Genomic DNA, 23692 nt, shown 5'->3' on the forward strand with positions numbered 1-23692 from the left:
TCTCTACCTCCTTGAGGAGGCTGAGAGGAGCCTGAGAGGGACGAGACTATGAGGAGGCAGGATGAGAGTCTTAGGAGGCTGTGAGGGAGGCAGGCGGCTGAGAGGAGCCTGAGAGGCATGATACTATGAGGAAGCTGTGAGGGAGGTAGGCGGCTGAGCTTAGCTGAGGGGAGAAGAAGATCTGCTGAGTCAGCGAGTAGCAGGAGCTCTCGCCTGCCGGAGAGAGTTAAATATGCTAATATCTGCACTTTCTCACCACATCCTTTCTTCTGGCGGCGGCTGCTGTTAATAATAGATTAAGTGTGTGTGTGCGTGTGTGTGTGTGTGTGTGTGTGTGTGTGTGTGTGTGTGTGTGTGTGTGTGTGTGTGTGTGTGTGTGTGTGTGTGTGTGTGTGTGTGTGTGTGTGTGTGTGTGTGTGTGTGTGCGTGTTCTCTCCAATCTCATTGACGTTACCCTTGTGTTGCATTTGTACAGAGAAGAGAGGGAAAGACAGCCAGCCAGACAGACACACAGTAGATTTTGCAATACAATAGATTTAACAGTACACTTGGAAACTCTACTCTGTAAGTGTTGCTTTAACACTATGTAATACACTGTGCAGACAGACAAAGGCCAAGAGAAAGAGGCAGATAGAGACAGGCAGATAGACATACTGGGGTAGACAAACAGAGAGGCCGAAAACTAGGTGAAGATGTCTGTTAGGGTACTAGTGTTTGTGAGGACAGACAGACAGACAGACACAGGTAGATGGACAAAGGCAGATGCGGACATTCAGACAGACAGAGGAAGGCAGAGGCACACAGACAAGCACATAGACAGAGACAAATAAATATGTTTGTAGATAGACAATGTAGACTGTCATCATGCAAAGGTGTATTTATTTCATGCCAGTGCATTCCATGTTGAGGTGTGACGCCAGAGATTCTTTAAGTATATAGAGATATGCCAACGTAATAGGTTGCTATGGGCACCTACTGTAACATGACCAGGTTCCGGTCTGCCTAAAGGGACGTGTCATAATACTCCTAGCATTGAATAGAACAGTCCTTAGGTCTGCCTAGGTCTGCCTAAAGGGGGATCCCCCCCTCCCCCTTGCAATAGTAGAACCCGGAAACAATGGGCCAATGGAACCTCTCTCTCTCTACTCTCTGTGGTGACGCCTTTGCAAGTAAGTAAGTAAGTTTAATTTATATAGCATATTTAAACAACAAAAACTCACCAAAGTGCTGTACAGTGTCAAACTAAAATAATAAAATTAAACAATAATACAAATTAGATTAAAAGCAAGACAAACAACAAGAATAAAACACTAACAATAAATCAGAATATGGATAAAACAAAACAATAACATAGAATATGGCTAAAAAAAGATGGAGCTAAGATGCAAAGGCAAAAGTCACACCTGACCAGGTTTGCACAGTTTTCCTGCTGTGTCCGCAAATTTCCATTTGCCTGCAGCCAATTTCTGTTGCTAAAAGCAAAAATGCAGATAGACAGATGGAGGCCAATGGAGACAGACAGACAGACAAATAGACAGACAGACAGACAGACAGACAGACAGACAGACAGACAGACAGAGGTAAATAGGCCTATACAAAGGCAGATACAGACACTTAGATAGAGAGACAGACACAGACAGATAGACAGGCAGATAGACAGGCAGACAGACAGCCCGGAGGAGCTGGAAGACGATGCTTGTTAGATTTAGTGTCAGTGAGGAATGAACGACAGAGCAAGAGAGACACTGACAGACACAGGCAGATATAGCACAGATAAAGACTGCGAGATAGGACAACAGACAGACAGACAGACAGACAGACAGACAGACAGACAGACAGACAGACAGACAGACAGACAGTCCAAAAGCACAGTGGAGAACACGATGCCTGTAAGGGTTACCAGTGTCAGTGAGGGATGGCCTGCTGTCTGCCCGTGCCTGTAGACCAGTGTTTCCCAACCTTTTTTGTCTTGGGGACCCCCTAAGCCATTTCGTTGTGCCATAAGTACTCCCTAACTTAAGTTCTACATTGATTTCTCTATCCCAATGTGACTATGCTACATACATTTGTTAAAATTACATTTTTCCAAGTACCCCCTGCAGTATGTTCGCGTACCCCTAGTGGTACACGTACCCCTGGTTGGGAAACACTGCTGTAGATGACCTCATGGCTCCCGGGTCTTGCGCAGGCAGCAGCAGTGGGCTGAGGAATCATGGATCTTCTGATGTCCCCCTTTCAGACAGGTGCACAGATAACGAGGCCTTACAATGGATGGCTTGTGACTCGCTGACACGTTACACTGTGGTTGTAAGTCTGCTGCTACAACACATTTTTCTCGCACACGGACTGGTCATGTGTTATAGCGTGTGTCTGTGGATATGTGTGCGTGTGTCTGTGCGGCAGTGCACACATGTGTATTTCTTCCTTTATACACACACTGACTGTGTGTGTGTGAGGAGAGGAGAGGAGAGGAGAGGAGAGGAGAGGAGAAGAGAAGAGAAGAAAGGAGAGGCAGAGGAGAGGAGAGGAGAAGAGAAGAGAAATGAGAGGAGAGGAGAGGAGATGAGAAATGAGAGGAGAGGAGAGGAGAGGAGAGGAGAAATTAGAGGAGAGGAGATGAGAAATGACAGGAGAGGAGAGGAGAGGAGAAATGACAGGAGAGGAGAGGAGAGGAGAGGAGAAATGAGAGGAGAGGAGAGGAGAGGAGAGGAGAAATGAGAGGAGAGGAGAGGAGAGGACTGCATGTTTGTGGGCGAATGATGAGGTGGGTGGACAGACAATGAAGTGTGTGTGTGTGTGTTTCTCTCTGTCTCTGTCTCTCTCTCTCTCTCTCTCTCTCTCTCTCTCTCTCTCTCTGTACCATTGGTGAGGTCTGGAGATGGAGCAGGAGATTAGATGAGGCTTGAGGTGGTGGATTGAGTTCTCCATAGAGCAGTAGATACAGCTGCTGAGGAGACACAGGGAGATTCTCTCCACTGGAAACGAATACAGCAAACACAGTAGGGCTGCACAATTAATCGAAAATAATCGAAAATCGTGATAAAATAGAGAAATCGCAGTCGTGATTTCAATCGTGATTTAATCGTGGCAATAGTAACCTACCTTTGAGAGCGTCCTCGAGGCCAGAACATACTGACAGGCTGGTGTTTCTAGCCAGAAAGTTTCATGCTATTGCCTTTACATAATTATTACAATTCATTTTATTTTGCTCATCCCATGTATAATTCATTCTTGGTTATATTTCATCTTGTGATAATTTTTAAAAAAATCTGCAAAAAATCAATAATCGTGATTAATAATCGTGATTACGATTTTGACCAAAATAATTGTGATTATGATTTTTTCCATAATCGTGCAGCCCTAAAACACAGTAAATGTTGCCATATTCATTTTAATTCCATAGTGGAATTTACTAAGATTTGAGACTCTAAGTGTTGCATTAACACTGAAAAATGTAGTTTACAGACTACCTTTTGGTCTGCTTCTGAGCTATTTTTATTTCTACACTGTCTTTTTTCTTTCATTTCTTTCTTTCTCTATTGTCCCTCTACATTGATTTCTTTTCTTCATTCGTTCTGTGTCTTTCCATTTCCTCTGCATCTGATGCAGTATCTCTGTCTCTTCTCTTTTTTGTGCTTGCAGATAGAGGTGCTCCGATTGCTCGGCTGCCGATCATGACCGGCCGATAATGGCCAAAAATAGCCTGATCGGTGATCGGAAAAACATGCCGATCAAAAAACCGATCGAGAGATATTAAATTCCTCACGCAACCATTTGCCTTTACACCTGGCGCTGCATGTAGGCGCTGGCTCTGCACAGCTGCAACTGCACCAAAAGAAGGCATCTTTGCTTGTTTATAACTTTTCGCCATTCCCCCCTTCATTTCCACCATTCATAACCATATCTGCATCAACAATGATCTGATTTTCCGATCCATGCGCCGTTTACCTGAGTGACAATGTAATTTGCGATTGAGTACTCGCCAGTGAGCCATATTTAAGTTATAACCTGTGTAGTTGCCTTGGTCAGCACGCGACAACTTCACGTTGTCAGCACAAACATGTCAATTATTGTTTTCAAAGTTGTAATTGGCAGTCAGTCGATTAGTTTGATAGTCGCTGAAACACCAAACGGTGACAGATGTGGTTAAAACTTGAGAGAGAGATTCAGAACGGTAGTATTAGTGGAGCACTGCAACTGTGTACTGTGACAGAGAGGGGAGGGGCTCTCCTCACGAGGCTGCTCATTTAAAGCGACAGGTTGTTTTTTTCTCGTATGTGGAAGACTATTTGATGTAATGTTTCAGTTTCAATTCAATCTTAAATAGTTTAGTTATTCTATGCAATAACTTATACATTGATTAATACTGTAGACTGTATTACCAACACTAGTCTGAAAGATAATAATAATAATAATAATAATAATAATAATAATAATAATAATAATAGCCTAATAATAGACATGTGCAAATTAAGATTGATTGGTTTATGGGCAGAAATGGTATTCAATAAGGATAATTAATAGGCTATTAAAAAAATAGGAAATAATTTTTGTGATCGGCAATGATCGGTAATCGGCAGATAAAGATTTTTGGTGATCGGTATCGGTGATCGGACCCAAAAAATGGTGATCGGAGCACCTCTACTTGCAGAGTCTCACGATTTCAATATATTTCATTCATACAAATATGGATAGGCACACTTGTGCACACACGTGCACACACGCACGCAGGCGTTTGCACGCTCACACACACACACACGCACGTACACGTGCACACTCACACACACGTGCACGCGCTCACACACACGCTCATACACATGCTCACAAACGCTCACACACACACACACACACACACACACACACACACACACACACACACACACACACACACACACACACACACCCTGCCCAACCCTCTTCTCCCCGCCTCACTCTCAAGCTCTTTTTCTCTTTCTCTTTCTCTTTCTCTTTCTCTCTCTCTGTCTCTGTCTCTGTCTCTGTCTCTGTCTCTGTCTCTCTCTCTTTCTCTGTCTCTGTCTCTTCATCTCTCTCTCTCTCTCTCTCTCTTCATCTCTCTCTCTCTCTCTCTCTCTCTCTCTCTCTCTCTCTCTCTCTCTCTCTCTCTCTCCGTCTCTCTCTCTCCGCTCCCCCTCGCTGATGTGTGTTCAGTGTTGCATTGTGATGAGAGTGCTGATGGGAAGGCAGCGCCGTTCTCAGAGCAGCTCCCCTGTTCTCCGCTCGGCTACAGAGGGACTGGAGGGGAGGGGAGGGGAGGAGAGGGGAAGGGAGGAGAGGAAGGAGAGAGGAGGGGAGGAGAGAGGAGAGAGGAGGGGAGGAGAGGAGGGGAGGAGAGAGGAGGAGAGAGGAGGGAGGGGAGAGAGGAGGAGAGAGGAGGAGAGAGGAGGGAGGGGAGAGAGGAGGGAGGAGGGGAGGGGAGAGGAGGGAGGGGAGGAGGAGGGGAGGGGAGGGGAGGGGAGGAGAGAGGAGGGACTGGAGGGGAGGGGAGGAGAGGAGGGGAGGAGAGAGGAGGGATGGGGGGGGATGGGAGGAGAGAGGAGGGGAGGAGAGAGGAGGGATGGGAGGAGAGGAGAGAGGAGGGAGGGGAGGGATGGGAGGAGAGAGGAGGGGAGGAGAGAGGAGAGAGGAGAGAGGAGGAGAGAGGAGGGAGGGGAGAGGAGGGGAGGAGAGAGGAGGGACTGGAGGGGAGGAGAGAGGAGGGAGGGGAGAGGAGGGGAGGAGGAGAGGAGGGGAGGAGAGAGGAGGGATGGGAGGGGATGGGAGGAGAGAGGAGGGATGGGAGGGGATGGGAGGAGAGAGGAGGGGAGGAGAGAGGAGGGACTGGAGGGAGGGGAGGAGAGAGGAGGGAGGAGGGAGGATGGAGGAGAGAGGAGGGAGGAGAGAGGAGGACGGGGAGGAGGAAGAGGAGGAGGAGGGAGGAGGGAGGGGAGGAGAGAGAGGAGGGATGGGAGGAGAGGAGAGAGGAGGGAGGGGAGGGGAGGGGAGGGGAGGAGAGAGGAGGGGGGGGAGGGGAGGGGAGGAGAGGAGGAGGGAGGAGGGGAGAGGAGAGAGGAGAGGAGGGGAGGGAGAGGAGGAGGAGAAGGAGGGGAGGGAGAGGAGGGAGGATGAGAGGGGAGGGTAGGGGAGGGGAGGAGAGAGGAGGGGAGGAGAGAGGGATGGGAGGGGAGGGGAGGAGAGGAGGGGAGGAGAGGAGGGACTGGAGAGGAGGGATGGGAGGAGAAGAGGAGGCAGGGGAGGGGATGGGAGGAGAAGAGGAGAGAGGAGGGGAGAGGAGGGGAGAGNAGAGGAGGAGAGAGGAGGGAGGAGGGAGGGGAGGGACTGGAGGGAGGGAGGGGAGGAGAGAGGAGAGGAGGGACTGGAGGGGAGGAGAGGAGGAGAGGGGAGAGGAGGAGAGGGAGGGGCAGGCAGGCAGGCAGGCAGGTGCGTGCTGTACAGGCAGGGCAGGGCTGTGGTCCTCGTCTCTTCTCTTCTCTTCTCTCCAACCAGACGACTCTAGCCCTGCCACACATAGCCAAACGACGCTGCCGTGAGCACCACAGCTCTGAGTAAGCAAGCAAGACTCCTCTCCGCCGCTCTCTCTCACCAAACCAAAGGATAATAGGCTGGTCATACTCGGCTTTGACTAGAGGACAGGGCAGGAGGAATGCTGTGAGAGGGGTGCACCGGTGGACCGGTGTGTGTGTGTTTTTTTCCCACCTTCCCACACCTCTCTTTCCTTTCATGTGAGCCCTAGTCTCTCCCTCCATCCGGCTCCAGGCACGGGTGGAGGGGAAGGGGAGGGCGTGGGACCGACCGTGCAGCCGTGAACTAAAGACACAGAGGGGAAGGTAGGGCGCGGAGCTGAGTAGACGTGTGTTTGTGTGTGTGTGTGTGTGTGTGTGTGTGTGTGTGTGTGTGTGTGTGTGTGTGTGTGTGTGTGTGTGTGTGTCCATATGTTCATTACTGTGTATTTGACTGTGCGCCGTGGCTATGTGGGTTTTTTGTGTTTGTCGAAGTTTCTGTATTTGTATATGTCGCTGCCTGTATATGCTTCTCTATATGTGAAGCACATACATTACATTACATTGCATTTGTCAGACGCTTTGTAACCAAAGCGACTAACAAACGAGGACATAATCATAGCCAACATCACTAGCAGATACAAAGTGCACAGGAAATATACAGTACAACATATACACAGGCAATATACGTATATGTGTATTTAGTGAGTCTCGTGTTTGTGAGTGTGTTTGTGAGTCTTGTGTGTCAAAGCGTGTGAAGTCTGAACATCGCACTTGTGAAAAGCCCTGTGGCATGTCTGACCATTCAGACCGCACTGTGGGGCTCCTCATTGCGACTTATTAGTCCCATGGTGTTACAGAACATTTTCCCATTTTGCATGTGTCTGGATGCTATTATGACTATCGCTGTGTGGTGCAACAACTATTCTAGGATGGCCAGACCGTTGCGTAACGGTACATTTTTAACCTGGTGTCCTGGTTTAGCTTGGTACCCTGTCTGCTTAAGGTTGGTCCTGTTTGTTATTGATGAGGCTGAGTCCAAAGGAGAAATGCTCATAAAAAAAGTCAGTCTATTAATTTTTTTTAAAAGAATTACTAATTCACTTAGATCAAAGTTATATCTTGATATTTTCTCATTTAATACATTTTGTGTTCCTTGCTCACTTTTCCTATGGATTCTTTAGTTATCATCAGTAAGGTTGTTGGTGGTTCGGACTGGACTGTACTGGTCTCCAGGTTTGTGTGTTAGCATGGTGGCTTACGTCTGTGCTCTCAGTCCCCGTGTGATAGTTGAGTTTGTGGTGTATGGTGGTGGTGGTGGTGGTGGTGGTGGTGGTGGTGGGTCTGGTTTGGGCAGGGGATGCTGAGCGTAGGGGTGGAACAGCGGTGAGTCATAGGAGTGCGGCACCGCACCGCACCGGCACCTCGGCTGGACTGCTCCCCTCTACTCCACTCCTTCATTCCTCTCCTCTCCGCTCCGCTCCTCTCCGCTCCTCTAATCTCCTCTCCTCTCCTCTCCTCTCCTCTCCTCCTCTCCTCTCCTCTCCTCCTCTCCTCTCCTCTCCTCTCCTCTCCTCTCCTCTCCTCTCCTCTCCTCTCCTCTCCTCTCTCCTCTCCTCTCCTCTCCTCTCCTCTCCTCTCCTCTCCTGTCTTCTCCTCTCCACTCCTTCACTCCTCTCCGCTGATCTCCTCCTCTCCTCTCCTCTCCACTCCTCTCCTCCTTCTCTCTGCATGGGGCCTGTCACTCTCAGAGGGAGTGTGATACAATGGATGAGGAGAGGCTCAGAGTTCATGAAAACAGATGAGAAAGCAAATCTGTGTGTTCAGCGAATTGTCTGTCTGCGCGCCCCCTCTCCTCATGTGTGGCTGGATGAATGAGAACTTGACAGGTCTGAGAGCGGGCTCTGTGAATCGTAGCAGGAATCGTGAGACCAGGGTTGCATTTGCGTGTGTGTATGTGTGCTTGTGAGAGAGAGTGCGTGTGTCAGTGCATGCGTGTATGTGTGTGTGTGTGTGAAGTCTGAGCCCTGTGTTATAAAAGGGAAACCTTCAGAGCTATCAGACCCAGACCTTCTTTCTTTCCCTCCTTCCTTTTTTTCTTCTATTCCTCCCCTTTTCTTTGTTTTGTTTTGATGTATTTATAGGCACATTTTGATATGCAGATGAAGCCCTAAAAAAAGCCTGCACTTGTGTCTTGTGTCCTTGGCTTTGTTCATTACTGTACTATGCTAAGCGGAGTGGAGGGGGGGGGGGGGGGCATGTGGAGAGGCTTTTGTATTGTCTGCCTGCGAGTGCAACTGGCATACCGGTACGCGATAGATTTGCTTCAAACAAGAGTCCACAAGACAAGTGTCTCTCGAATTCATTCATCTAGAGGGCGTTCATGCCTAGTCTCTCATATAACTCAATCAGAGGAATTTCACATCTAAACCAGGTCATAGATTTAGCTTCTCTCTCTGCAACATCATTAGTGACGTAAACATCTTAGACTTCTGAGAGAAAAAAAAAACGAGTATGATAATTAAAGGTAATTATTGAAATAAACTGTGGATGTGCTTGGACATTATGTGACTCAGCCCGAAGCAATGTCACGTAGCACTTCATGACTCCAATGAGAACAATCCAACAAATTGTACTTTTCCACCCAAACAGCGGCATTACACAAGAGCAAGCAAGCAATGCATCATTTCAGCCCATTAAGCAGCAACCTATTCTCAGCAACCACAACATTAAGTACTGTATCAATCTATTCTCAGCAACCAACAACACACCTTGTATTGCCTTTCAACCAGTGCTGCTGTTAGATTATTTTTTTTGTACCACAAAAGTATAGTGCTGGTCAACGATAATATATCAGTTTTATGTTATTTTGCATCACAGCACAGCTCTTTGTTTCGCCCTAAATTTCCCCATGTAGTTTTATGGTGTGCCCCCAGCCCACTCTCAGGAAAACAAAATGTGAAATGATATTTCACCTGTTTGTCCCAAAGGGACTTATGAGAGGAAGCAGCAGAGAGAAAAGAAGAGAGTTGGAGGACACATACAGATTCTTGAGAATGATTCTCTGACTTCATGTCTACCAAGTCTTCCTGGGAAAAACAGCAGCTGATATCTCACAGGCGGATTTATTTCCTACGTCTGAATGCATTTGAAATAGGAAATAATGATTTAGTTTGGGAAGAGACTGTTTGGATAGGTATGTGGAGAAATTGCACATGGATGTTGGAAACTTACCCTAAACTATAAATGATATCAAATTATGTGTCATGTTTTAAATCTGTAAAACACTGATGGGACCATCGAACAGGCCATGAAAGAAACAGAATAGATTTTTTTCCTGGACACTTTTCCCGAGGGGTGTATTTGATTATCTCTTGACTATCAATTATACTTAATCGGCAAGCCTACCATTAGTCCCTTGTCTACCCTGTGAAATCCAGAGCAGGCCTGTTGACTCTGGTATGATTTGTAGGTAACGTGAAGTGACCTCCTCTCCACCAGTAACAGTTTGACTTAGCTGTGTGTCGGTAGAAAATGTTCCCCAGCTCTGTGCAGCTCACGTAAGGTTTTTTTTCCTGAGGGCCTGAAGTGAGGCGTCCATGCTTTACTAAGCAGAACAAGAGCAAGTGATACATTTTTAGATGCTGCTGTCGAGGGCTGCAGTATTTCTTTTGGCGCTGCGCATTGTCTTTTAGCTCCACATAAAACCATCCGCCTGCAGCGCAAGCCTGTTATTTATTGCCACGAGATAAACCAGATTTATCTATTTTTCTTTCCTCGCGTTCTTGATCTACTGTTTGGCTTTGTCTCTGCCTTGCTTCGTTTCTTTCCCCCACTGCTGCTAACCTGTGGTTGTCATGACACCGTCTCCTCCTCTCCTTTCCTCTTCTGCCTCGACAGGGTTCAGCCGATTCGTACACGAGCAGACCTTCGGATTCCGACCTGTCAGCGGAGGAGGATCGCGAGGCGTATCGGCGTGAAGCCGAGCGCCAGGCCCAGCTGCAGCTCGAGAGGGCAAAGGTCAGCCATCTCATCACCATGGTGACAGACCACCAGGATGAGCCACCAAAGTTGTCGTCCCTCTCGCACAGATGCGTCTCTTTGGCTTAGTGGGGCATTATGTTAGCCTGACAAAGCAGACAACTGCTAACAGCATGGCGCTGTAATTGTTGGATTGCATGTTGTTAGAAAGGCACAAACAGAGTTAGGCGAGATCAGTGTTAGTTTGAAATGTACAGTACAATCTTGACATACATATTATATATAAAAAGCTGTATCAAATGCTAAAAGAGCTGAAAAGAGCTGAGAGGATCCTGAAAGATAATTTCCGAATTTATAATGAGGAAATTTAGAATTCATACTGATATATCTTAACAATCAATTATATTGATATACAGTATCTAAACTTTATATTTTAACAATCAATATCTGTGGCTTTCTTCTCATGAATTGACGAGTATTTACCAGCGAAAGCCTCTTTTTTATTTTGCAGACTAAACCTGTAGCGTTTGCGGTAAAAACCAATGTGAGCTACTGCGGGGCTCTGGATGAAGACTGTCCTGTTCAGGGTGCCGCAGTCAACTTTGAAGCCAAAGACTTCCTTCACATAAAGGAGGTAATGTCGTCTGTTGGAGCCATTTTGCTTTTTTTCTATATTTTGTATCTTCCTCACTTTATGGTGATATTTAGTTAGTTAGTTTAATGTCTGCATAATGATAATGATTAATTCGTAATATTTAGCTGTATTTACTATGAATTTGGGAGCGTCACTGGTGCTTGGGCTATAGTGGGCTCTGATTGGCTGTTCCTCCCTACTCTCGCCTATCTAACCGGAGCACAGGTGGCTCAGTAATGAATTGGATATCTGATGGCGGGCGTAGGAAGGGAAACAGTTTTTTGACCGTGTCATTTCGACTTATTTACTTAGTGTTATTTAGTTTGAGAAGAAACCTGAAAATCTGTAACGTAAAGAGACCTGAAAGAAAATAAATTCGAGCACTGAAAAATAAGAACGCGCGTCTGAACTTAACTGGACCTCTCCCGTCAAAGCGACTCCAGCTGAGGCAGCCAGGAGGCCGCTACAATTAGTCAAAAAACTTCCTGTGGATTAAACTTGAAGGAATACGGACTGTCGGCTTTGAAAATTTGGATTCTAAGGACAAAGCTAAGGAAGGATCATTGCATGCTCCAAGACTCTCCGGTCCGTGAGTAACAGTTTATTTCACGAAGCTGTGCGCTTGGCAAGTGTTTGTAACGAAGACAAAGGAACTGCTTAACAAACAATACGAAAGTGATTCATGTTTTCTAAACAAATGGACTTGAAATACTGGACATAGACTGTGAAATACTGTTTACTGATCGCGGAAGTGACTGAGAACAAATTCTGAAGCGTGATTTATTGCGAAGTGTAAACAGAAGCACTTAATTGAAAACAATAATGGCTGATCAAAGTTTGCAGGCTCTAATAAAGAGTCGCGGTGGAAAATTAGGAGTATGCACAAAGAAAATGAAGGAAATAAAGACTTTGATGGACGCTCATGCAGATGATGAAACGATCAATGAAAGATTTGATGAATTACGAAGAGCGATGAATGAGTTCTATGACGCGCATGTATCTGTCCAAGCGTGTATGACTGAAGAAGAAAAGGAAAAGGATAAGACCGAATGGTACGAGCCTAAGATGGCTGTGTTTGACAGTTTCTGTACTGAAATTAATGAATGGAAAAAAGGAAAGTCCGATGCACAACCGGAAATTAACCCAGAAGACAGCGTCTCCAAAACTGGGTCAAAAACGTCGAAGGTCTCAGCTGTCTCCTCCCTGCGCGCAAAGGCGGCCGCAGAGAAAGCAGCGCTTGAAGCCAAATCGCGCGGCATGAAATTAAAACATGAGCTCCAAAAGGAAAAGGAGCAACTTCAGAGAAAAATGGAGCAGCTTGATCTTGACATACAATTATCAGAAGCTGATGCAAAACTACAAGTTTATGAAAGTTTCGAAATGGCATCAACTGAACAGCTGCAACATTCTCATGACATTTTACAGCCGCTGCGAGGTGACGCAATGAACGCCTATGCCGAGAGTTACCATGATAAATCAGTTACGATGGCAGACCAATCACCTGTCGAATTCACACGCCTAGGAGCAATAGAGCTCTTCAGCGTTGACGTCAACTTGTATGCGGCGTTTGGACTACCGGTTCCATGGCGATTTTTTACATTGCAAAACGCCATAGAGATTCAGGTTTGGCAAAAATATAAGTTGCACGGCAACAACGAACATTAGCGTGTCCCCGCATCCCTTTCTCATTAGTGGAAGGGATCGTATCACCATGTTGGTGTATTCACATGTTAAATCACGACGATTATAATTCAATATTGCTAACCCCTTTCTGATCATTAAAACTTCCGAACTACATACTTTCCTTTGGTTGCCATGGGTACAACCTTCCGCACGTACATGCCGTTAGATACAGGCGCCGCTTCTGTAGTCACCAAAAGCTTCCGGGTTTAGCATATGGACGCAACATCGTATTTATGTCGAAGTTTGACACAAAATGATCAACCATGTCATACCTACAGCCTATTTTTAACACCCTCGACAGTTTGCGGGGGTTCGCTAAGCGCGTGCTTGCACTCGGAGCTTATTTGAAATTTACCCCTATTCATTCCCAATGGAGGCCGGAAGCCGATAGGAACCAGGACGTCCTTAAATGCTAACATGAAAGACTACAATCTACTACATGCTTCCGCTTCCGCTGAAGAACTATATTCCCAAAACACCCCTGCAGAGAATGATGAAGGAGGAAGCCAAACAAACACACATGAAAATAACAAGCCAAACAAATAACATGCCTACTGAAACTGCTGTATCAACAACTGGACAAACAACAACACAAATACCAATACAACAGCCAACGCCAGTACCAAGGACAGCGCCTCGACAAAGAACAACACAAACTCCATTACTATCACAAGCACCAGCCATAATTACTGTAAATCGGCCTTCACTCAGTAGCCACAGAATGGGGCAGCCCAATACCCCACCTGTCACTCAACCATTAGTCCCACAGCCAAATGACAGTCAGGGGGCACAACCAAACCAGTCAAGCAATCCTGTGAATGCTCAAAGTGAGCTTGCCAGTCTGATCATTCAGCACCAAAAACAAACTTCTCTTCCCACCAGAGAATTGCCAACATTCAATGGCGATCTTATTAGCTACTTACCTTTTATCCATGCATTTGAGAACCGCATTGAACAAATGACAGCTAGTCATCAAGAACGACTGTTTTTCCTTGAACAGTACACAACTGGCCAACCTAAAGAATTGGTCCAAAGCTGCCTACACATGAATGCTCAATTAGGTTATGCAGAGGCAAGGCGGCTCCTTGATGAACATTTCGGCGACCCTTATCGCCTCAGTACCGCATACATTCAGAAAGCTCTAAATTGGAATGCTATTAAGCCAGAAGATGGTAAAGAACTTTACAGTTATGCATTATACCTGAGAAGCTGTTGCAACATAATTAGCAGCCTGCCCGACATGTCTGAACTCGACACGCCCTCCAACCTACAGTTGATTTTGTCAAAGTTACCCTACAAGCTGAGGGAACGATGGAGAAGCAAAGCATGCGAGATACAGGAACAGACAAAACGCCGGGCCAGATTCCATAACATTGTGGAATTCCTTGAAAAGCAAGCCAAAGTACTGCTAGACCCAGTCTTCGGAACCATTCCGGACTCAATTAGTAGAGCAGCAAAACCAACCGGACAAAAACGACCCCCACCAAAGAAAAGCTTCGCAACCACCGTCGTCCCAGTGGCGCCCGCAGCAACCCCTAGAGGGGGGAGCACATCCGGCAGCACATCTGATAGCCTCCAACAGAAGCATTCACAAGTGGCCTATTCAAAACCATGCCTCTTCTGCAAAGGAGACCATACGATGGAATCATGCCACCAGATGGCGCTACAACCGCACAAGGAAAAAGTTGAATTTCTGAGGAAGAATGGAATGTGCTTTGCCTGTCTCACCAAAGGCCATGTAAGCAGTGGATGCACTAGGCGCCTGACATGTCGGATGTGTCAGAAAAAACACCCCACTATCCTGCACATTGAAGGCCCTGTCAAATCACATTCACTGCCACCAGCAATCAACCCAAGCCCAGTGACACAGTCAGCATGTACCATCAACAACACCCCAGACACCGCATCTACCGATACTGGGGCCGGAGTTTCCGATTGCAAGCTTGCCATAATACCTGTGAAAATTAAATCAATCAAAAGCAATAAAACCATACTTACCTATGCATTTCTAGACCCAGGAAGCTCTGCATCGTTCTGCACTCAAAAGCTCCTGGAGGATCTGCATATGCAGGGCAAAAATACAGAAATTCTGCTGCGCACTATGGGCCAAGAAAGAGTCATAAAGACCCAGCGCGTAACAGGGTTAGAGGTCAGCAGCTGCAATGAGTCTGACTTCATACAACTGCCGGAAGTCTTCACACAGGACAGAATCCCAGTTTGCCATGGAAACATTACGAGAGAAGAAGACATACAAAAGTGGGCTTACCTGAAAGATGTTCAACTCCCCGCCATCGATGCAGATATCGGTCTGTTGATCGGAGCTAATGCCCCGTGGGCACTGGAGCCTTGGAGTGTCATCCATAGCCAAGGAGATGGTCCTGCTGCTGTGAAGTGCCGCTTAGGGTGGTTCGTCCAGGGTCCGTTACATGGTGGTGCACCTACAGATGAACATAGCCGTCAATGTGTCTCCACAAACAGGATTTCCGTGGCAAGATTGGAGGAGCTTCTCGTCAGGCAGTACAATCAAGACTTCCCAGAGAGAACATGTCAAGAGCAGACAGAGCTTTCATTCGAGGACAAGAGATTCCTAAAAATTGCAGATGAATCTGCCACAAAGAAAGACGGACATTACGAAATGAGGCTACCTTTTCGTGATGAAAAGCTTGTTATGCCAAACAATAAACCGGTGGCTGAGCTGCGAGCTGCTACCCTACAGAACAAGCTCAAAAGGAATGAGGACTTTCGCACTGACTACACCACATTCATGAACACTATGCTCAACAATGGAAATGCTGAGAAGGTGCCAGATGATCAACTGTCCAGGTCTGATGGCAGAGTGTGGTACATACCGCATCATGCAGTGTACCATAAGAAAAAGAAGAAAATACGAGTGGTCTTTGACTGCACGGCATCGTTTCAGGGTACCTCATTGAACCTCCAGTTACTCCAAGGCCCTGACCTGACCAACACTCTCCTGGGGGTCATCCTCAGGTTCAGACAGGAGCAGGTTGCCATGATGGCTGATATCGAGAGCATGTTCCACCAAGTCAAAGTTCCCAGCAATGATGTGGACTTCTTGCGGTTCCTGTGGTGGCCCAATGGCGACGTACATCAGCCCCTTACCGAGTACAGGATGGCGGTACATCTCTTCGGTGCAGTCTCGTCACCCAGCTGCGCCAACTATGCCTTGAAGAGAACTGCCACGGACAATGAGGATGTGATGAATCCAGAGGTGGTGGAGACCATACAGAAGAACTTTTATGTCGATGATCTGCTTAAATCGGTTCCATCTGAAGAACAGGCCATACGCCTTATTCGTGACCTGAAGACAGCATGTGCAACCGGAGGGTTCAAGTTGACGAAGTGGGTGAGCAGCAGTCAATCCGTGCTTGCTTCAATTCCAGAGGAAGACAGAGCTTCCAAGGAGATCAAGGACGTCAATCTGGAGAAGAGTGAGACCCCTCTAGAGCGCGCCCTTGGTATCCAGTGGAACATCAGCTCGGACACCCTTTGCTTCAAGATATCACCAAAACAGCAGCCAAATACACGCAGAGGGATCCTCTCCATCGTCAACTCCCTGTATGATCCCCTTGGCTTCCTGACACCCATGGTTCTCCCAGCCAAGAGAATCATCCAAGAACTTTGCAGATCCAACCTCGGCTGGGACTCAGAGATTCCAGTCTCCTTAGCCAAGAGATGGGAGACCTGGGTCAGAGCGCTAGGCCAGCTGGAAGACCTAAACATCAGCAGATGCTACAAACCCAAGGACTTCTCCAACGTGTACAAAGCACAGCTACATCACTTCTGTGATGCCAGCGAGGTAGGCTACGGCACAGTGAGCTACTTGAGACTGACAGACTCCAGAGGTCTCACCCATGTGGCATTTATGATGGGGAAAGGAAGAGTAGCGCCACTGAAGCCTGTCACCATCCCCAGACTAGAGCTGGCAGCAGCGGTCCTGGCAGTGCGCATCAACAGCATGTTGGAGAAAGAACTAGAACTCACACTAGAGGCACCAGTCTATTGGACAGACAGCACTACAGTCATAAAATACATTCTGAATGACACCAGTCGCTTTCAGACATACGTAGCCAACAGAGTGACCACCATCAGAGACCTCTCTGAAAAATCCCAATGGCACTACGTAAGCAGCAGTCTTAACCCCGCCGACGACGCCTCACGTGGCATGACTACAGAATCATTTCTGAAGTGTGAAAGATGGCTGAATGGACCTGACTTTCTGAAGCAGCCTCAACACTCTTGGCCAAAACTTCCCGAGACAGCTCTCTCTCTTTCTGATGATGACCTGGAAATTAAGAAGACTGTTGCAGTCCTCAGTACAGCAGCAGATAAGGTATACGATCCAGTCATCAAGTTCATAGAGCACTTCTCCTCCTGGAACCACCTGAAGAGAGCTACTGCTAGGATGCTCCAGTTCAAAGACTTCCTAAAGCAGTTGATCAAGGGAAAAAGAGACATGACACACACCGGCCAACAGACACACGACAATAGAAAAAGTACAGAACACAAAAGAAAAAATATACTTACCTGCCAAAATCTGTCCATTGAGGATCTTGCACGTGCTGAAAAGAGTCTGCTCCAATATGTCCAGAAGTGTCACTTCTCAGAGGAGATCTCACTGCTGGAGAAAGGAAAACCACCTGTTAAGAAGGGCAGCAGACTCTGCAAGCTTGACCCCATCCTTGTTGACGGAGTGCTACGAGTAGGAGGAAGATTGAGCAAGACAGCCATGCCGGAAGAATTCAAACACCCTGCAATTCTACCTAAAGCCTGCCATGTAACCAAACTGCTCATCAGACATGCTCACCTCTCAACGGGTCATGGTGGACGGAATGAGACCCTGGCCAAACTCCGCCAAAGATTTTGGATACTCCAAGCCAATGCAGCTACCAGGCGTATCATAGGGAAATGCATCTTCTGCCGCTGCTGGCACACTCCACCTGCTGCACAGAAGATGGCAGACCTGCCGTTAAACCGCACCTTGCCAGACCACCCTCCATTCACTTACGTCGGAGTCGACTACTTCGGCCCTATAGAGGCGAAGCGAGGCAGAGCGAAGGTGAAAAGGTACGGAGTCTTGTTCACCTGCCTTGTAAGCAGAGCTGTCCACCTGGAACTAGCACATTCCTTGGACACTGACTCGTGCATTGCGGCCATCCGGCGCTTCATGTGTAGAAGGGGCCAAGTCAAAGAGATGATGTCAGATAACGGCACAAATTTTGTAGCAGCAGAACGTGAGCTGAGAGACTCCCTTGCGCTTCTGAATCATAGCAAGATCCAACGAGACCTATCCTACGAGGGGATCAAGTGGTCTTTCAACCCCCCGTTCGGTCCTCACCATGGTGGCGCATGGGAAAGACTCATCAGAACCATCAAGAGAGTCCTTTACTCCATTGTTAGGCAGCAAGTATTGGATGACGAGAGCCTGCAGACAGTTTTCTGTGAGGTAGAAACGATTCTGAACGATCGACCCATCACTGTAGTTTCCAACGACGTGAATGATCCAGAACCTCTTACACCAAACCATCTGCTCCAACTAAAGGGTAAACCCCTGCTGCCACCAGGAGTGTTTGCGAAGGAAGACTGCTATGCCAAAAGAAGATGGCGACAGGTCCAGTACTTAGCTGACTTGTTCTGGAAGCGCTGGGTCAAAGAGTATCTTCCTCTAATGCAAGAAAGACAGAAATGGAACCTGGTGAAGAGGAACCTCAAGCCGGGCGACCTAGTCTTAATCATGGATGAAACTTCACCACGAAACTCTTGGCCAAAGGGAAGGATAACAGAGGTCATCTCCGACAGCAGAGGACACGTCCGACGGGTCAAGATACGAACAGGAAGCAACGTCCTGGAAAGACCCATCACGAAGCTGTGCCTTCTTATGGAGGCCTGACCTCTCTACTCTTTTTGAAGTTTCACATTTTTGCCCTTTTTGAGGATTATATTTTTGTTTTGAAGAACATTTTTGTTTTTCCACCTTTTTGAAGATGAGAATTTTTGAGTTTTTTGCCTGTCTAAGAAGACTGTTTTTGAAAGACATATCCTTTTGATAATTGAAAAAAAATGACTTTTTGATTTTTCTGCAGATATGGACTATGATGTATGGATATATACTTAATGGACTCTAAATACTTAAGATACTGAATTAATTGATGGCTCCATGTATATTTCTGTAATTGTCAGATAGTGTAGACAATTAGGGGCCGGGATGTTGGAGCCATTTTGCTATTTTTTCTATATTTTCTATTTTCCTCACTTTATGGTGATATTTAGTTATTCAGTTTTATGTCTGCATAATGATAATGATTAATTCGTAATATTTAGTAAATTTGCTATGAATTTGGGAGCGTCACTGGTGCTTGGGCTATAGTGGGCTCTGATTGGTTGCTCCTCCCTACTCTCACCTATCTAACCGGAGCACAGGTGGCTCAGTAATTAATTGGATTTCTGATGGCGGGCGTAGGAAGGGAAACAGTTTTTTGACCGTGTCATTTCGACTTATTTACTTAGTGTTATTTAGTTAGTTTGAGAAGAAACCTGTAACGTAAAGAGACCTGAAAGAAAATAAATTCGAGCACTGAAAAATAAGAACGCGCGTCTGAACTTAACTGGACCTCTCCCGTCAAAGCGACTCCAGCTGAGGCAGCCAGGAGGCCGCTACAACGTCATCTGTCTGTCTGTCTGTCTGTCTGTCTGCCTGAATGCCTGTCTGGCTGCATGTATGTCTGTCTGTCTGTCTTTCTGTCTGCCTGTGTCTACATGCCTGTCTACCTATCTGCCTGTCTGCCTGCCTGTCTGTCTGTCTGTCTGTCTGTCTGTCTGTCTGCCTGTCTGTCTGTCTGCCTGCCTGCCTGTCTGTCTGTCTGTCTGTCTGTCTGCCTGCCTGTCTGTCTGTCTGTCTGTCTGTCTTTCTGCCTGTCTGTCTGTCTGTCTGTCTGTCTGTCTGTCTGTCTGTCTGTCTGCATGTCTGTCTGTCTGTCTGTCTGCCTGTCTGTCTGTCTGTCTGTCTGCCTGCCTGCCTGTCTGCCTGTCTGTATTTCTGTCTGTCCTGATGCATGTCTTTTATCTACATCTGCAATTTACAGAGGCAGTTTAATCAGTCCCATAAATGTAGTATGAGCTCTTCTCCTCAGGCCCATCCCCCTGAGCACCATAAAGGCATGATGGCTACATGTATGAAATGATTATGTTCATCACAATTATAGCAGCTCCGCATGCATGAATACAGCAGGTGCTGAGTGGGCTGTTTCTCGATAGTTTCAGCAAAGGGAATAAGTGCTTGGTTGTTGTGTGTGTGTGTATTGTACTGTGGTAGAGCAGTGGTTCTCAAAGTGTGGTCCGGGAACAAGTGGTGGTCCATGAAAGACCTCAAGTGAGGGGTGTGAGGGGATTTCTACAGATGAAGAGTTCAGATGCAAAGCCCCCTAAGTTTCAGAAATTAATCTTAATTCATTTTTATTTAATACAAAGCTATCAAAATTGCATATCTTTTATTTTATTTATGTAATATAACTATTTATATGTATTATCAAGTACATGAATGTAAACCAAACCAACAACTGGGTTCTCTAAAAATATAGAAGTGCAGGTCTTCAGAAATAGAGTTAGGGGGTTTTGCATCTGAACTCTTCAGATGCAGTTGGTGCAGCATAGGCATGGCAAGCATATACACTTGATAAAAGTAAGAGTATGCTCATCCCACCTCTCTGAGGCCGGGTTCAGGACAAAGGCGCGTCTGATAGGGGACTCACTAGTTCGACGCCCTTTCGTGACTTACCGCTTACGTCATACGACCCTAAACCTAACCCGAACCCTAACCTTTACCCTAAACCTAACCCTAAACCTAACCCTAACCTTAACCCTAACCCTAACCTTAACCCTAAACCTAACCCTAACCTTAAATCGCTTGTTTGAAATGTTTGATTACCATGTGAAATCACGAGAGGGCGTCAAACTAGTGAGTCCCGTCTGATAGTGGAAAAAGTAGAAGTCCGCACTCTGCTTTGAAAATGTATTCATGTCATACAACATTTCGACCCAACAGGGTCTTTATCAGGCATGAAAATGTCTGAGAAACACAGCTGTCAATGCACATACAACAATGATTGGCAGTTGTTGTGTTGTCTGTTGTGTTGTAATAGTACAATAATGACTGGTATCGATTGTGCGCTGTGTTGTGTTGTGTTGTATTGTAAGTCTTGTGTTTAATGACTGGTGGATATTGTGTGTTGTGTTGTGTTGTGTTGTGTTGTGTTGTGTTGTGTTGTGTTGTGTTTACGTAATGACTGGTGGATATTGTGTGTTGTGCTGTCTTGTACTATGAGTACAATAATGACTTGGTTGTTTTATATTGTGTTGTAGAAGTACACAATAACGTCCAGTGGTTATGTGTTGTGTTGTAGAAGTAGATATAAGGTCTCTGTTTTTTGTGTGTTGTGCGCTGTTTTGTGGAAGTATAATCACAACTGGTTGTTGTTGTTGTTGTTGTTGTTGTTGTTGTTGTTGTTGTTGTTGTTGTTGTTGTTGTTGTTGTTGTTGTTGTTGTTGTTGTTGTTGTTGTTGTTGTTGTTGTTGTTGTTGTTGTTGTTGTTGTTGTCGTTGTTGTTGTTGTTGTGTGTGTTGTATTGTGTTGTAGAGGTTGTTGAGTGCTGTGTTGTTTTGTGTGTTATGTGTGGGTCAAAGATGTTTCAGCAGTACCACATGTAAGGGTAGTGCAACCACAGCTAAAACTACTAGTGTATGGATGAAATGACTTGTCTTTTTTGTTAGTGGACTATCTAAGAAGCATATGTATTGCACATTAATCAACAATTACTAATGCAGGGCTGATAGTATTCAGGCTCCATGCCTGATTTCAGGCTTGACAGAGTTTGCAAAAATAAAAACATTGATAATAATTAGCCATTAGGTTATTCTTATCTCAGAAAGTGTTACTGGTTCAGGGTTTTCTTCTACTATCAGGCTTGAATAATGGTCATACACAGGCTATTAAATGTTTGAATAATGTGTCAAAATAGGCCTATGTTACGTCACTATGCAGTATCTTCTTGTCGTCGCTAGAGCAGGGAAAAAAGTTCAGGCTCAGGATTTTTTTCACTATCACCCCTGCTAATGAGTTTATGGGCATTAGCTGTTGTTGTGCTAACTGACATCTGTGCCTAAAAAAACATCATTGACCCATACTGTATATGGTGTGGTTGTTGTAAAAGTACAGTATTGACTGTGTAGAAGTAGACAGGTGGAGTGTTGTAGAAGTACATTAATGACAGATGGATCCGGTGTGTAATATTATAGAATTTCATTAATGACGGTCGGTTACTGTGTCAGATTATAAAAGTGCAGTAATGACTGGTGGATCTTCTGTGTCATATTGTGGATCTTGTGTGTTGTGTATTGTAGAAGCTCAATAATGCCTGGTGAATGTTGTATGCTGTCTTATGTTATAGAGCAGGGGTGGGGAACCTTTTGCATTCGAGGGGCCACTTCAAATTCATCCGAGGGCCGTAAAAGTCCTCCGAGGACCGTATTATGAACACAAACCAGGATTTCCCCCTGCACTTTATGCCTATATTGAAGGCAGACACTTTTCAAACTGACCCCACCTTCTCTATGTCCCCTGAATATAACTGAATTGTATTGGAAATTCATTTTCTAAGTTCCCTTTACAACATATGTCATATTTCATGTGAAGCTGCATAACATTAAAACTATATCGGGGGCCGGATAAAACGGCCTCAAGGGCCACAAACGGCCCGTAAGACATAGGTTCCCCACCCCTGTTATAGAGGTACAATAATGTCATCTTGTGTGTTGTGTATATTGTGTTATAGAAGTACAATAATGACTAGTGGATCATGTGTGTTGTGCATTATAGGAGCTCAATAATGACTAGTGGATCTTGTGTGTCATATTGTGTGTTGTGTGTTGTGTGTTATAGAAGTACAATAATGACTGGTGGATCCTTTGTCTTGTGTGTTGTGTATTACAATAATGACTGGTGGATCCTTTGTCTTGTGTGTTGTGTATTACAATAATGACTGGTGGATCGTGTGTGTTGTGTATTACAATAATGACTGGTGGATCGTGTATTGTGTGTCCTGTTATAGAAGTACAATAATGACTGGTGGATCGTGTCTTGTGTGTTGTGTGTTATAGAAGTACAATAATGACTGGTGGATCGGGCGTCTGGTGAAGGAGGGGGCGGACATCAGCTTCATCCCCAGCCCCCTCCGCCTCGAAGCCATGAGGCTCAAACAGGAGCAGAAACAGCAAAGGTGAGACACAACGAGAACATTTACTCCCATTGCTGAGACATGTTGTCACATTTTTTTTCATTGTGGTTACAATACGCTTGTGCTGATGAAATATCTAAACTTGTTTCACCAAAAATGTATACTTTTAGGTGTGTTTCATGTCATATTTCATGTGTGTATCTGATACTGGCTAAAGAACATCGGCATTGAATCAATAGTTTTTAGAGTCTTTGTGAGCTTGGGGTTCTGAAAGCTGCACATTTAACCTCTACTTCACCCAGTCACTTGAGGGCATCGCCATGTCAAGTGATTTATTTTAAGCAATGTACCGGTATTCCTTATTTAGAGGAAAAGAAAAAAAAAACACCATCTGGACGGCCCCACCTCCAGTGAGTCATCCGTTGTTTATTCTTCAGCTGTTTATGTCAAACTATACTGCACTCAGGTGCATCCTGACCTATGAATGTGCAATATGTAAATTATTAGGGCACTTCTCTCGCCAAAATAGCACAGTGACAGACGCAGCTAATATGCATCTTCCAAAACTCTGTTTTCTTTTCCTTGCTAGTTGTGCTATGCGGTGTCGTTAAACTATATTTACTCTT

At 45.8% G+C, this 23692-nt stretch overlaps 1 protein-coding gene across 1 annotated transcript in view; it reads left to right on the top strand.

Annotated features, from left to right (window-relative positions):
* Positions 1-23692, top strand: part of cacnb3a (calcium channel, voltage-dependent, beta 3a) — a 69829-nt gene that overhangs the window by 30406 nt on the left and 15731 nt on the right. Inside the window, exons 3-5 of the mRNA XM_063209594.1 lie at positions 10419-10538; positions 11011-11133; positions 22990-23108. Of these exons, the coding sequence (XP_063065664.1) occupies positions 10419-10538; positions 11011-11133; positions 22990-23108 (362 nt within the window). The remainder of the gene's footprint in view (positions 1-10418; positions 10539-11010; positions 11134-22989; positions 23109-23692) is intronic.

Source organism: Engraulis encrasicolus, chromosome 10, assembly GCF_034702125.1.
Source record: "Engraulis encrasicolus isolate BLACKSEA-1 chromosome 10, IST_EnEncr_1.0, whole genome shotgun sequence".
NCBI lineage: Eukaryota > Metazoa > Chordata > Actinopteri > Clupeiformes > Engraulidae > Engraulis > Engraulis encrasicolus.